Source organism: Equus asinus, chromosome 3 (assembly GCF_041296235.1).
Source record: "Equus asinus isolate D_3611 breed Donkey chromosome 3, EquAss-T2T_v2, whole genome shotgun sequence".
Lineage (NCBI taxonomy): Eukaryota > Metazoa > Chordata > Mammalia > Perissodactyla > Equidae > Equus > Equus asinus.
This window is the reverse complement of record NC_091792.1, coordinates 8,443,419-8,460,496: the sequence shown is the minus strand read 5'-3', so window position 1 is coordinate 8,460,496 and position 17,078 is coordinate 8,443,419. Positions and strand designations below refer to the sequence as shown.

The 17,078-nt window shown below is 37.2% G+C and overlaps 1 protein-coding gene across 1 annotated transcript in view; it reads left to right on the top strand.

The window, feature by feature from the left end:
• ARSJ (arylsulfatase family member J) overlaps window positions 1–16,531 on the top strand; it is a 78,274-nt gene extending 61,743 nt beyond the window's left edge. Inside the window, exon 2 of the mRNA XM_014859931.3 lies at window positions 12,276–16,531. Within this exon, the coding sequence (XP_014715417.3) occupies window positions 12,276–13,674 (1,399 nt within the window). The 3' untranslated portion in view covers window positions 13,675–16,531. The remainder of the gene's footprint in view (window positions 1–12,275) is intronic.
• Window positions 16,532–17,078: the final 547 nt, after the last annotated feature.

Here is a 17,078-nt window from a genome sequence, read left to right as displayed (position 1 = left end):
GCCACCAGGCACTGGGTAGTTGCCCTCCAAAGTGATGTTAGACTGTGGATCCAACACTGACCACCAGGGACAAACCTTTTGCAGAAAATAGAGTAGTCTCCCTGTATCCACGGTTTCGATTTTCTCAGTTTCAGTTACCCAGGGTCAACCACAGTCCAGAAAGACTAAATGGAAAATTCCAGAAATAAATAATTGATTAGTTTTGAATTGTCGTGTTCTGAGTAGCATGATGAAATCTGCCACCATCCTGCTCTATCCCACCCAGGACGTGAATCATCCCTTTGTCCAGCAGATCCATGCTGTATCTGATACCTGCCCGTCAGTCACTGAGTAGCATCTAGGTTATTAGACCAGCCGTCGAGGAGCTGTTATTTTACTTAATAATGGCCCCAAAGCACAAAAGTAGTGATGCTGGCAATTTGGATATGCCAAAGAGAAGCTTTAAAGTGCTTCGCTTAAGTGAAAGTTCTCAATAAGAAAAGAAAAAAAAATTTACGCTGAGGTTGCTAAAGTCTAGTAACTTTTTTTTTGGTCAGGAAGATTGACTTTGAGCTAACGTCTGTTGCCAATCTTGCCCTTTTTGCATGAGGAAGATCGTCCCTGAGCTAAGAGCCATGCCAGTCTTCCTCTATTTTGTACATGGGGCACTGCCACAGCGTGGCTGACCAGCAGTGTGTAGGTCCTCACCTAGGATCTGAACCCTCACACCCTGGGCCACCAGAGCAGAGTGCATGAACTCAACTACTACACCACAGGGCTGGCCCCTACAGTAACTTTTATTACCTATATTGTTATAATTTTTCTATTTTATGATTAGGTATTGTTGCTAATCTCTTACTGTGCCTAATTTATAAACTTTATCATAGGTAAAAACGCATAGGAGAAAACACACTATATCTAAGGTTCGGTACTATTCGTGGTTTTAGGCATCCTCTGGGATTGGAACATTTTCTGTGCAGACAAAGGGGTACTACTGTACAGAAAGTTGCCAGAACGAGTGTGAAATAGACACTGTGATCCTTCTAGTTAGTGCCCTTTCCAGGCTGTAGGCAGTGAGCCCTCTCCTGAAGAAAATGATCTGCCTATGTAATGATTGCTTTCCACTTTACTAGTAATTTGGGGATAACTTTTCTGGAAAAAAATTATCTTTATCATAGAGAGAGAGCTGACCAACTGCTTTTCATATTCTGTGATGACAGAAAAGAGGAAACTACTTCACCTGCAGCCGGAGGGATCCAGGTGAACCATGATGAAGATGTGCTGGGGGCGGCAGAGTGGCGCGGCTTTCTGCCCGGGGGTGCGTTTCAAGGCATTAGATTTTTATCTATCAGGGATCTTCAGGGCATATTTATTTTTATTTCCAGTTTTAAAAATTATTATTATTGCCATTGTGAAATATTTTAAACGTACTAAAATTTCTTCAGAATAACACAACAAGTACTCTGGATATTTTTCTACGTAAAGGAGAAAGTTGAATGAAAAGAATTAGTTCATAAAATTAAGGCATCTGTAACACGCTGCTTTGCATGTGGATGAAACATGATCTATAATAATTATTAGAGCATGAGATACATTCTAATTTGCTAAATTTCTTTCATTTAAAGCTACTTATAACTTCAACACTTCAGAATATATCAATTCCACATCCTTATCTGCCAGAACTAATTGCTTATTAATTCTGCCATTTTAATAATAAATCCTAAGCTATTCAAAATAGTTCAATATCTGTATTCAGGATAGGCCCAATAGTCATCATTGTTAGAATTTAGGAACGTCACCAATAGAAGGTCAAAGTCGCAAATAGATTAGAAGTCCATGAATTTATCTTTTAGGAAAAGAATTGTTTAATACATGTCAGTTGGTGGCTGTGTCCTATATCTAATGATGCCTGCATGAAAATGCAATGGCTCTAGCCTTGAGCATTTGGTCATACCAATTAATGCAGTTTTTACTCAGTCATTCTCTTTATTGTATTTGAGATTGCTTTATAACGTGGATTTTAAGACTTCCTTTGAAAATAATGCTAACTAACTGAAAGTGTAGTAAACCCAACTGTCCTAAGGAATAAAGTACATTCTTTTCTAAACTTTCCCTAAAACATAAAAATTATTCTGTATTTTTGATACTTCCTATATCGTGTGTCCCACAGAGTTACTTATCATAAGTTCCCACCATCCTTTCTGTTCACCCACAGGACAGTGCCTGGAACATTGCAGGTTTTTAATAAATGCCAATGGTGGAGACTGCCACCATTTTCTCTGCTAAGCCATCTTGAGCTTGTTTGTTTCTGCATGGCTTGCAGCTAAGACATTGATGACTTCCACATGAGTCTGACTTGAAATACTTTTGCTATGTGTGGCTAACTTCGGGTGCAAAGATACTCAGTTATTTGAAAGATAATCTCTAATCTTGCCTAAGAGGAAGTAATTCTGATCAAGAATGCAAGAGTTCGTCCTACCTTGTTGTTGGGCCAGTTCCTAAAGGAGCCATCTGGGGAGCATAAATGTCAAGCTCTTCATTTTTTTTCTTCCTCGAAGTAAGAACTACAAAGAAAATGTTGGACTTCTTAAACATGGCAGTCCTATTTCTAGAGGAATAACTAAATTATGGATTGATGCATATAGAGCAAAGTGAAAGATGACATTTTCAAAATAATTGAAAGGATTTTTTCCCTAAGGAATCTATATCTTAAATTGGGAATCCTAACTAATATCATAGGATATTGGTTAAGGATATTTTCCCTAACACATACACATCTTGTCTCTAGGGCAAAGTTGGTAACATGAAATGTGGTCTAATAGTTAAGCTACTCTCTGGTCTACACCTCTAAGTACATTTTCTGTTTAGAATAGAGGAGATAACTGCACACTGTTTAAATAAATTGATGTAATAATACTCTGTGGTAGTAGTGAGAATAGCAAGAAAAATGGAAATTTTATTTTGACAGTATGTGTACACTTTGCTTTATGGAATACATGTGTCCTTCAAACACTCTCTGTAAATTAAATAATTTCAAATGTATCTCTGGAGTTCCCTCTTAAATTTACTCTGTAACTAATTTTACAGATAAGAAATCCATTAATCATATAAGTGAATGTTCACTTAGATGTTTGGTAGTCTTTAATTTATGTATTGAACTTTATTTTTTTTTAATAATAGAGTGTAGAAAGTATGGGTCTTCAAAAGGAATAATTCTAAAAGAGAAAGAGAACACCAAAAAAAAGAGTCAGGAGAAGATCCTCTAGTTGGGGACTAAACTTACTTTTTGATGGAAACTACCAAGAATTCACACCCACTATAGATGAGGTTAAAAAGAAAGTTTCCAGAAAGAAACCACTTAGCATGTGATTTGCAGCCGTGTGTCTAATGAGACCAGGAAAACTGTAATGAGGTAGCAAAAGCTTTGATGTCATAAATGTTAACATATTGTGCATGAGCAAGGCAATTGCAAGGACAAACAGCAACTCTGAGGACCAGGAAAGATTATTCGAAGGCAGGCATTTAAAAATTACTTGACAAGTTATCCTTTTGCTTGTGTGGTAAAAGGGGGCATTTTCTCTGGCTTTTAGGGGGTAATTACAGAATTCATTTAGCTCATCCCATCCCCTTTCTTCTGGTCTAAAGGTAGTCTCCTGAGTAGATGTCCCTACTAGAAAGAACATTCCTTGATGAGATGAATGAGCATTTCCGTCCATTTAGCATTTAGATTTCTTTTTTCATTTTAAACTAATTAATCACCTTGGTAAAACTGGTTCCACATTAGTAAATTAGTCTGAGTAGAGTAAGCTAGTTATTTTGAAAAGCAATCATCTAAATTTCATTTATATGTAAATTTGTAAAATGGAAATCGAAAGCTTCCTCTTCTCCCACAATTGTTATCTCCCTGGGAATAACCATGTCTAGCAGTTTGGTGTATATTTTTACATTTTTTTCTTTCTCTTTCTCTCTCAGTGAATACATACACACTTTAGTACATTCATTCATTCAAACAACATTTATTGATGTCTTGTTACAAGCCAAGTATGGTTTTAGGTGATGCAGATCCAGCAGCGAATAGTCCCTGCCCTCATGGAACTTACACATTTTTTATTATAAAAATGGAATAATACAGTCGATACTCTGCCATGGCCAGATGTCTCGCACTCAACAATGCACCATAATCACTTCTCCACATCAGCACTGGGAGCTCTGCCATATTCATTTTTTTCCTTTACCATCTCCATGTCTTGAAATAGTCTATGCTCACCATCTAGATGTTTTCACTTTCCATTTATGTCTCAACTCACTAAAATCTGGGCTTCTTCCCCCACCATTCCGCTAAAATATAGTTTATCAGGTCATACATGCTTATTGCCAAAGCCAGTTGGTGCTATTCAGCTCTCACCTTCTTTGGCTTCTCTGCAGTACATGATGCAGTCGACTCTGTAGAACTCCCCTCCACTACTGTAGCTCCCACGGTCACTCAGACTCTCTCACTGGTGCTCCTTGCTTCTCTTCTAGATGAGGGTATTTCCTGGGCTCCATCTTTGCCCCTCAGTCTCCATTCCATCTTTAGATAGTGTCTGTGCTCCCATCAACTCACCTGCCACCTGTATGCTAATGAACCTCAAATCTTTATGTGATTTCATCCTGTACATCCCCAGATGGATATTGTACAGGTGCTTCCAACGAAATGCAGAGCAGGACTCATCATCTTCCCATCCATTCCTCTTCCTCTTCCTGGATTTCTTAACTCAGAGCAAAAAACTTCCTTTCACCCAGCCACCCAGACCAGACTTTTTGGACTCATTTTTAACATTCCCCTCTCCCACGCTCCCCATGTATAGTCTGTAATCCTATCAAATGTCCCTCTTTGTAATCTCTGATCTTCTCCTTTTCTCATCCACTCTGTCTACCCATCGCAGTTTGGACCATCAACTTTTATCTCTTACTTAGATTAGGGCAAATTCCCCACCTATGTCTTGTTCCACTCCAATCCAGCCTTCACATTACAACCAGAATGATTTTTCTAATAGAAAAGTTTTATTATGTTATTCTCTTTTCCATAGTATTTCTGTGGCTTCCTATGAGCTCTACATCAAGTACAAAACCCTGAGTACAGCCGTATGCTGTAACATAGCTCGCCATAATTTGGTACCTACTTGTCTCTATCGTCTCATCTCCCATCAAGATACATCTGAATCTCCGTTCTCATATTCTGAACTGTTGATCCACAGGGTGCCAGACTCTCTCTCTCTCCTTTTGCGTTTGAACATTCCACTCCTCTTCCTGAAACACTCTCTTTGCCTTCCCTTCAACTCTCCCCATGGATGGCTTCTCCTCCCTCAAGAATCATCTCAGATTTTACTCCCTTGTGACTGTGCTTTTGTCTGTGTTGTTCCAGGTGTTTTAAATATCTGACTTTTCCCCACATTCAGCTAGATACTCCTATGAATGCACTCAGATCTTACATGGCCCCCTCTGAGAGCGTTTCCTGACCCGCTATGAGCGTTCATAGAATGCTGTGGTTGTCTTTGTTGAGGTTTTTATTCCTGTCAGGATAATCTTCTAATTGTTGTCTGTCTCTCACGCTGCACTGTGTTCTTTGAGAGCAGGAACCATCTTACTCAACTTGTGACCCCCTAAGCTAGCAGTGTCTGGCTCATGGCAGATGAATGGGTGTAAAATAAGTAATTCATTCTAAACCATGCCCAGTTTTTCATGGTGAAAACTGAAACATCATGAAAACATGAGATGAAAAACTAAGCATAGGCTTTTTATGACACCCTCCCCCACTTCCAGCTTCCACCAGAAGATATAATTATGCGAAAGACAAAATTAAGGCCTATAAATAGAGTTACAGTCTTTGAGACAGAAGAGTCTTTTGGAAGGAAGTGATAAAGGAACACCTTTCAGAATATGGAAAATTAGTTATATTTTTCTAACTTATAAATATCTGAGTGACATTTGATTTGTAAACTACAGTCTCTTCTACCTGTTTCTTTCCCTTCAAAATATCAGGTCCTACTCCACTATTGGCTGGTTTGGTATCTCTAGCCTTCTGGACTTTAGAGTCTGCATGGAACTATTAGGATTCATAGTTTCTCCTATAAGTATTTTGTACTTATAAGGGCACATTAAATATGTAACTGGATTAAAACAATAATATTGTATTAGACATCTTAGATGAAGGAGAACTCAAAAATAACTGCTACTACCCTCCCCCAGTGATATAAATTAATATTTAAAAAGATTACAAAACTCTTTATGTATTCTAACACCAAGCCAAAAGGCCCTCTTAGCTTTTTTCTTTTAAGTTGGCAGGAAAGTGAGAATAATGGCTATTGATTTTAACAGATTTGGCATTGACTCTCGACTTACAATTGTTCATATGGAATTTTCTTCACGTGGTAGCCAGATGGTGGCAAAAAAATCCACTAAATTTCAAAATTAGTTTTTTGGCCAACACGATGATAGCATTCAGAATATATTATGTAAAAAACCTATTTTTAAGCTTACTTTATATTATTCAAAGAAAGAAGTTAAATATTTATTGATGCATCATGGAAACTTCTTTATCAAATACCTGTACATATTATCCACTTGGTTTTGTAAAGCTGCTTGGAGGCGGCATGGAGTTCTCTATAGAGACGTTAAGATATAGTTCTTGACCCATGGATTCTTATAGGTAGAAGGAACCTTAGAGGCCACCCAGTACTTCTTTTCCAATTCAGGTATATCTTTTATAGAATCCTTGGCAAGGGGGCATCCAGCCTATTTTATTGGGTTTTGTTTCTTTTCTTTTCTTTTTAAGAATTTTCTTTTTTTTGCATTGAGTTGAAATTTGCTTCCATGAAATGTTATCTGTTAGTCCTAATTGTATACTTTGGAATAAAACAGAGATCAGCTGGTCCATCCACTATTCACCAAATTATGAAAGCCACAAAGCTAAAAGTCATTCTTGAGTTTTCCCTTTGCCTCCCCAGCAACCCTCCCATCATTGACTTATTTAGTCCTATCCTCTCTAAATCCAAAGCATACATTCGATCCATCTACTTACTTCCATTTTTACTGCCACCAGATGGTGGTCCAAGCCACCATCATCTTTGACCCAGACTACTCTAATAGTCCTCTAAACAATCTCTGTGTTTCAATTCTCACCTCTCTGCAATCTCCTTTCTGTACCAGTGGTCTCCAAATTGTAGTCCATACACTCTAGAGCAACACAGGATGATTCATTAGGATGCAAGAAGAAATACCAGAAATTATATTTGTATTTACTTTTATCTCATCTTTTTAAATTTCTATTTTGTGTACATTTTATAATGTTTATAAATTGGTACAATAGTTCACGTTTGTAATTTATAAGTAAATAAATGTATATATATTGGAGGAACACGCTTAAATATTGAATGCTATATTCCAGATATATTCTGATTATCAGAGTGGTATTATTACTTCTCAGAATTTGCACACTGTGTTTATATAATGTAGGATCTTATTAGCATTTTAGCTCTCATTTTTCTCTTTTGCTTTTTATTAAATTCATAATCTGATATATCCAACTTCCCAGATCCGTTTACATAGTCTGAACTAACTAACCTATAAACAATTTATTTTTTTAACTAAAATGTAACATCTTCCATTTATCCCAATTAGGTTTTATTACACATTTTTAAAATGTTTTGAAACAATCTCATACTTATAGAAAAAATTTAAGTACAACACAAATAACATTTTTCCTGAACCATTTGAGAGTTAATTGCCAACCTGAAGCCCTTTCATCCTGTATATTTCCTACAAACAAAGATTTTCTCTTACATTAGCCACAAAACGACTATAAAAATCAGGAAATTAACATTGTTATTCCCATGTAATCCTCAGACCTCATTTAAATTTTGCCAGTTCTCCAAGTATGTCCTTTATTGTACCCATTCTAATTCAGAATTGTGTGTTTCATTTACTTGTCATGTCTCCTTAGTCTCTTTCAAATCTGAAAAGTTCCTGGTTCCTTCTTTGATTTACTTACCCTTGACACTTTTGAACATTTTAGGCCAGTTATTTTCTAGAATGCTTCTCAGTTAGGGTTTGCCTCATGTTTACTTAGGATTAGATTCAGATTATGCATCTTCAGCTGGAATAACACAGAAACAGTGCTGCATCCTTATTGCATCCTATCTGGTGGCATATGATGTTGACTTGTCCCAATTTCTGATAATGTTAACTTTCATCATTTGATTAATATGGTGCTTATCAGGTGTTTCCACTGTATAGTTACTCTTTGTTTTGTGGGGAGATAACTTTGAGACTATCAATATCCCATTCCATACCAAACTTTTATTTACGTATTTACTTATATTAGTATGGACTCGGGGTTTCCTGTGTCATTCAGTGGGTATAATTTGTTACTCTCACTATTTATTTTGATGCTCACGTTGCCCCAGATTTGGCCAGTGAGAGCCCCTTCTTCAGGCTTCTGCATCTTTTTGACATGTTCCCTTCAATCTTTGAGCCCTTTCTTAACTTTCCATCCATAATTCATCCTCTTTGTTTCAACAACATTTCAGGTCACTTTGATTACTTTGAATCTTGATTATGGCACTATTCCCCCTAGATAGTAAGCATTTCTTCTATTTATTTATTCAAGTCATAGATAATAATCATCAATGAGTTGAGGCCAAAAAGAGGGCCCAGTTGTGCTGTTCCAGAAATTACCTTGCAGATCAGATATCCTCAAACACTTAATCAGGATTTTGTAGTATATTTTGAAGAATTATTTGATTGGTCTTGAAGTTAGTTGCTGCTGCCAAGTCGAAGTCACTATCAAACCAAAGACTCTATAAAGCTCTTGCCTAGATTCCAACCAGCTCCTTCCTGCAATAAAAGAATTTGTCAGCATTTGGTGCTGTTGTCCATGACTGACAGCACTGTCTCTATCCCCATCTGATCCCAGGGTTGACAGAAGTCATACCTTCAAGACACTCCCATTGCTGGTAGGATCTTTACTTCACACTTAGTGATACCAAGCTTTGGGGAGAGAAAGGGAAAACAAAATAAAACAAAAACTTAGTTCCCGGCACACTTTATACACTCAATAATATTGCTTAACAGAGCAAATTAATAAATACTGAAGATTAATCCAAATGAATTAATCCAAATTTTAAATGAGTCTAGCTGTTCAGTTAGCTGTCAGTGTACTATGGAAAAGTCTCCAAAGCCAAAAGTCTGGATTCCGGTGTGGAACCTCAAGACTCATGGCTGTGCTATGAAATTACTCTGAGCATCAGTGTCTGTTGTTGCTGTTGCTGTTAGATGGAACTAATAAACGAACCCCCCGGCCGGCTCCACAGAGTTGTGGAAGCCAGAGAAGATCACGTAAATGAAATCTTTCTATATGGTATTAACTAGATTAAAGTGTGAGATTGTCAATCTTATCACCAGTCAATAGTGCTATTATACAGTTGATTTTCCGTTATTTTATGAGAAAAGAATCATGGGCAAATTTTGCAAATGCCCATTGGTTTTCCAAGTTATTTACCTAATACTGATCCTTTTTAAAAAAGAAAGTGAAGCTAACTTTTCAGGACTTTTCTTTTCTTTTTGACTGTACCTAATTTGTTCTTTTTGAAATGCCCACAAATCATCTACTTAAAAAACTAACCTCAAGTTTTTGCGGGATCAGAATAAGCCTCACTATGTGGTTTATAAATCCTTCCTCTCTTTAATTAGGAAGTTAGAATAGATTCACTTCCCAAGACTGATGGCGTCTTTCCTCTGCTCCTTGATTTTTCGAGAAGTAGTGATATTAACTCTTACAGAGAATAGGGAGCAACAGGCTTAGGCCCTGTCGTTCAAGAACTAGTTTCCCCACCTGGTGGGGCAGGCTGGAGGAGTGGGGACATCTCTGTATCTCTATTCTCCCATCCATAAAATGGACATAAAGAATCCCGCATCTCACTGTTGTAATGAGGATTGAATGCCATAGTGCATGTGAAAGAGGGCCTACAAATTATAAAACTTTATATAAATATGTTAGTAACGCATGATTCAGAACCCTGGGATAAGGATCGTAAAGGCTATCGTTTATTGAATGGACTCTGCTGACCAGATTCTGTGCTCTCTTTTGATGCTCCAGCAACCCAATATATATCATTATCCCTATTTTACAGGTGTGGAAACTGAGGATCAGAGGGGTTAAGTACTGTCCAAAGTCACACAGCTAATAAGCAGAGGAGCAAATTCAAACCCAGGGCTGTCTGACCCTAAAACCAATACCCTTAACCCACGCCCCAAATTCTACCCCAAACTCCCTCCCATTTGGCCCCAGAAGCTTGAAATCATTTAATTAGGTGCTGCCCTGAAAATCTCTCTTCTGTAGGAGCTGCTGCCAAAACTTTCTGCTGTTGGTTCTAAATTTTCCAAAATGAAAACCATTCTACTCTCCGGAGAAGACAGAAACCGCATAGTTGATTAAAGGCTCTGAACTGTCTGACTGATCTGCCAGCCTTACACCATCTTCTGAAAGCCGCAGACCTCTTCTTTTGTACTCTTTTTTGTGTGCACGTTTCCTGTATTTCACACTTTTCAAAAGCCTCAGTTCCTTTGCCTTTAGTTCTAGGTGAGAAAATGCCCAATTTAATTAGAAAGACTCGAATTGGTTAGCGGTTCCATAAACTGAATCGATACTCCAGCCAAGTACATTTTCTGCGTAAGATAATTATTTAGTTAATAACACATGCCCATAAATCCTTCCCTAAATTCTTACCCATGTAGATATCTCTTTGTTAAAATTTCATCAATGTTTGTATTGATTAGTGTTACCGATTTCTCCTGTCCTTCTACAAAATTAGTGGTTTCACAAGTAAAGGTTTTGGATCCTGAACCGGATCAAAAATTATCGAGGACAATAACACCTTCTGAATTTGGTGCTAAATAATGCTTATGAAATGCTTATTTCTTTGGGGGCTTATTATGTTTTAAATTACCACCACTGTGATAATTGTGAAACTCTGACAGCTAAATGATCAGCAGAGTAGACAGGGCCCATCTGGATGCTGCTTGGCATTAGTGACCAGATATCTCGACAGCTACTAAAAACCATCAACACGTTACTGCGATGGATGCCTCAAAAGAGCTCACAGTTGCATTATGCTATCATTTGAACATTTAAAAATAAATTGAACTATTCACCCAAGGCACCTATAACACATTGGCCTTTCAGGTTAAATCAATTTGAAAAAAGTTTTGTATTTGACCTCAATATTACTCTTTGTAATTTGATTCCAAGAATATTTTCACATTTACCCTAACACTCTCTGCAACTTTCAGTTTCTCAGATTTCTATATTTTCTATTAAAAAGTCTTTTCGAACTTATATAATAAGTATAGAATCAAGGGCTTTTAAAATGTCATGAACTAATAGGCACATCTCGACCCAACTGAAAATTCACACTCTTGTGTGATAATAACCATTCTCTGGAAAAAAGCCCTTGGGAAAAGAACAGTGAGAGAAATTAACATTGACTCAATTTTAGTGTATAGAAAGTGTTAGGGTACCATGTTTTCTTAGACTATATTGTCAGTGAATGTCAGTTTTTTAAAAAGGAAACGCTGTGGGAAACATATGAAAGGATTCATTTCCTGCTATTCTGGGGAAAATGTAATCCTTTCTCAGCAGCAGCTAAAACATTTACTCTAAAATGGTTTTTCAACCATAATGTATTTGAGTCAGAAACATTCTCTTTCTCTTTACAGAGATCTAACAGGTTGGAGACTAATTATAAAATATTTTTGACAAACAGATTTTTGTATAATTTCTGCGTGTATTTTGAGTACTTCAGAATTAGCTTGACATAAATGATCTCAGGAAATGATTTAGGAGCTAATGCGAGGTCCCTAGACTAAAAACAATAAAAATAATAATGGTGCTCTGAAATTTATATATCCTTTCTCTTATGTTAGTTTCCTAAGTCATACAACTAATTTTAGTTATAATTAATTTTAATCTTTTAAGATTAAAGTTTACTCAAATTAATTCCGTTACAAGAACTTGAAAAACACTTTGAGATAAGTGATGAAATCTTAGTTTTAAAAGTCCTGATTTAGAGTTAAATGTATTTCGAAGGTTGGATATGAAGCTAATTAGGGAAAGACTTTTGAGTCAATAGTAGAAATGCTAAATTGGTCATATTTTATTTGGGTAAAGTTTCTCTTCATAGAAACATTATTTAAGAATCATTGTTTTATGTAGAATATCTGTTATCCTGCACTGACAACATTTTTACTCTTTCATCAAGGTATCAGATACACACCGGACTTCAGCATTCTATCATAAGACCCACCCAACCCAACTGCTTACCTCTGGACAATGCAACTCTACCTCAGAAGCTGAAGGAGGTTGGATATTCAACACACATGGTTGGAAAATGGCACTTGGGTTTTTACAGGAAAGAATGCATGCCCACCAAGAGAGGATTTGATACCTTTTTTGGTTCCCTCTTGGGAAGTGGTGATTACTATACACACTACAAATGTGACAGTCCCGGGATGTGTGGCTATGACTTGTATGAAAATGACAATGCTGCCTGGGACTATGACAATGGCATTTACTCCACACAGATGTACACTCAGAGAGTACAGCAAATCTTAGCTTCCCATGACCCCAGAAAGCCTATATTTTTATATATTGCCTACCAAGCTGTTCACTCACCGCTGCAAGCCCCTAGCAGGTATTTTGAACACTACAGATCCATCGTCAACATAAACAGGCGGAGGTATGCTGCCATGCTTTCCTGCTTAGATGAAGCAATCAACAATGTGACTCTGGCTCTAAAGACATATGGTTTCTACAACAACAGCATTATCATCTACTCTTCAGATAATGGCGGTCAACCCACTGCAGGAGGAAGTAACTGGCCTCTCAGAGGCAGCAAAGGAACATACTGGGAAGGGGGGATCCGGGCTGTTGGCTTCGTGCATAGCCCACTTCTGCAAAACAAGGGAACGGTGTGTAAGGAGCTTGTGCACATCACTGACTGGTACCCTACTCTGATTTCACTGGCTGAAGGACAGATTGATGAGGACATTCAACTGGATGGCTATGATATCTGGGAGACCATAAGCGAAGGCCTTCGTTCTCCCCGGGTGGATATTTTGCACAACATTGACCCCATTTATACCAAGGCGAAAAATGGCTCTTTGGCGGCAGGCTATGGGATCTGGAACACTGCGATCCAGTCAGCCATCAGGGTGCAGAACTGGAAACTGCTTACAGGAAACCCTGGGTACAGTGACTGGGTTCCCCCTCAGTCTTTCAGCAACCTGGGGCCAAATCGGTGGCACAACGAACGGATTACCTTGTCCACTGGCAAAAGTGTATGGCTTTTCAACATCACAGCTGACCCGTATGAGAGAGTGGATCTATCTAACCGATATCCTGGAATCGTGAAGAAGCTCCTGCGGAGGCTCTCACAGTACAACAAAACTGCAGTGCCCGTCAGGTACCCCCCCAAAGACCCCAGAAGTAACCCTCGGCTCAATGGAGGAGTCTGGGGACCATGGTATAAAGAGGAAAACAAGAAGAAGAAACCAAGCAAAAAGAAGGCTGAGAAAAAGCAGAAGAAAAGTAAGACAAAGAAGAAAAAGCAGAAAACAGGCTTCTTTCTAAATTGCCCTTCAGGTGTTACTCGAGGATAAGTACCAATTTTTGACTGTCTGGGTAAACTTATGTCAATTCGTTCACCTGTTTTCTAGGGAAACAAGCAAATTTGGCTCCATAATATCACTGCCATAAGCATCAGACTTTTCATGCTGTGCCACTCCAGAGACTTCTGCCACGTGGTTGCCACATGGAAAACTGTTCTTGGTGCCAAAGGTGCTACTCTTGTGAGCCACACTTGTGAGGAGAATGGAGATGCTTATTTCTCTTGCTCCTTTATAGAAGGTGGTCAGGAATGAGTTCAACTGCTGTGCCTCAGTCCGTTGACCAAGCACTAGGCTTTAAATCATTACAAGGGACAATAACCTGCAATCGATGAACATGCTAATTGGATGGGTATTTACAGGGTAGCGTGATTAAAAACTACCTTTGATAAAATATAGTCAAAGACTGCCTCACCTCGAAGGCCTTGAAAAATATATTTTCTTAGTGAATTTTTGTATCTCTATCATATGACACTTGAGTTTTTAAATTAACTCTGTTTCATGTATCATTTCCTTTCCTGTGAAAATAAGCTGTTTTTCTCACGTGTGAGCAGCTTGCACCTCATTTGATCATGCATGAGAGAATGGCAGATAAGAATGTTCGAGCACCATGCCAAAACGTGAATGTAACGATTTTCTAAACACTTTAATAGAAAGACATTTCAGCATAAAGTATGTAATTTATTTTTACAGAAAAAATATTAATTATTTTGTTTTCATAAAAGTTATGCAAATGATTTTTAATTATTTTATTTTTATTTTCTACACACCATTAGAAGAATTTTATTTCATATCTTCGAGATTAACAAGCACTGTAATACTATGTTACTGTAATACTGTGTGAATTACAGACTATAAAATGAAAATCATTCAGAAAAAAGGGTAGTCATTATTGTTTGACCATTATTTTGAATGTAATAAGATGAATATATTCCTTACAAATTACTTGGAAATTCAGTGTTTGTACAGAATTGAGAGACAACTTTATTGTTTCTATCATAAACACTTTATTTATGTATCTTAATTATTAAAATGACTTATTTTATGGCACTAGCAAATTTAGTGTGGCTTTTCTGATCTAACTTCTAGATAAAATTGTATTATTCATCTTAACAAACAAAACTCTTTACAAATAGGCAACTGAAGGTATGATTTGCTAACAACCATAGTAATATAATATGGAGTTTGCAAATAAGAGATGTTTCCACTTAGCTATTACATGGAGAAAGATGTTCTCTTGTTAATAAATAACATTTCTAATGATCCTACTCTTTAACAAAGTGGACATGGTGGGGAGATACAGAGAGAAGAAGATATGGATCCCACTTGGGGTAGTTAAAAGTCCAGTCTGGAACTCACACATGCAAACATGATGAGGAGGATTAAAAGAGTAAGATTTGTAATGACAGGTGTCATGGGTCGTCAAGGAGGATAGATAGATGTGGTTCGTGCCGCCCTGGCATTTTCTTTAAAGTGCCCTCTCCTAACTCAGAGGCCTCTAAGCTCATAGTTTACCCTTGAAAACTCACAGAGACCAGGAGCTGTGGCGTGTGAAGTGACACCTGTGATAACAAAATGTGTGTGGTGGTACAGCAGCATTCTGTTAGATACGTTTGTATCAGAATTCGCAGGACTGCCTCTCACAGTTTATAGAAATCTATACAAGAATCTATAGACCATACTGAAATTACTAACATGGACAAAAATGATAAAAAATTGTAATTTTAACATTTCACTTCTAGACTATATCTTTCCATTCATTATATAGGATAAAGTACTGCATCTTGAGTTTGTGTTTTGTTGACTGTATATTTAAATAGCCTTAAAAATCAAAGACATATTGTCAGTGTTGTTTTTCCTTTCTTAGTGGCACATAGAATAATGATGTGGCTACAATAGATGGTATCTTATAATTCAAAAAATAGAGTTACCATTACATTACAAAAGAGTTCTGGGGAAAAATAAGTTCGGGAAATGTGGAATTAAAGGGGTCACTCTAACGCAGACTTTCTTAGAGTTTTGAAAATCCTAGTTTGCCTTGTAAGTCTCTAACAGAAGGAAATTTTTATATGGTATTTTCTAGTTTATTTCATCATGAAACCCTTCTTTATAGCTCATTGCACAGGACTAGGGTTCTGTGGAAGTGATTTGAAAATTGCTGGTGTAAATGTAGAATCTTCTAGAAGTCTCAGCAAGACAAAAAAGGAGCAAAGAGGCAAGTTAGGATTATGAAAATTAACTCACATTTGAACACAGTAGGCATTATGTAACATGTTGTGATTTTTAAATTCTCTATAAATGACCATAACTTTCTCGATGAAAATAAATTAGCCCACAGTCTTCTACATGGAAGTGGCTTCATGGATGCTGTTCACTGTTTCAAAAAGAATATCTGCGCATGATGCTGGGTAGACTGCGATTTGAGAGAGGTGTGTGTCTTGCGCTTGTGAAACTGAGATCCAACTCAGTAGTCATGTATAAATAACGAGCAAGAATGTTTCCAAAATGCTGTCAGCAAATGACTAGGTTTTTCAAGATGTCCAGGAAGGAAAATACTGTGCACTTGACGTTTACGCCCTGATCATTAAAACTATGTGAATATTGGACATTTATCCTCAGGTGTCATTCTCCTAAACTGTGATTCTCAGGCTGCATTTCTAGAGCTGTCTGTGGCTCTTTCCAGTGTAAAATGCACCTCTTTTAAAACCTCTGATCCTTTTGTTAGGGTAACAAAGGAAACTTTGATTGAAAAATAAGTATCCCATTTGCTTTGTCAGAAAATAACTTGTGGATAGGACTACGTGTCTTGGAAGAGAAAGGATATAAAACATTTTATTCAAATAAAAAACAAACCAACAAAACTTTGCAGTGCCTTTCAGTGGCCTAAAACGGGCACCCAGGTCTGTCAGGCCTGTCCAAACGACTTGTTGCATCTGCACTTACACACTCTTTTATTGCTTGTTTAAAAATTGAGTAAATGTTACAGTTCGCTTGACCAGGTCTCTTTAAAAATTTTTAAGAATAGAGGAGAAACTGTGCCATTGATAGTCGATAAAGTATACAGTTAGTACATTTCAATATTTGATATCTCAGATACATGAATTTGGCATCAGGAATAACTTTCTAAGCATTTTATTCATGGGAGAATTGAGCACACAAATTGTGAATTTGTCAGTAGCAATCAGACAGTGTGCTGTTGGCAGGAATAAGCCGGCTTGCCAAAAGTAGCAAATAAAATTCCTATGTTATAAATTAATAACTTCATTGTTCCCTCTTAGGGAAAATTACTTATTAAAATTCATTAATTCATTCAACAAATAATTATTAAATCCTAGTACTTGTCAGGCCATGTTCCAGATGCTTGGGATGCATCAATGAACAAAATAGATAAAAATTCT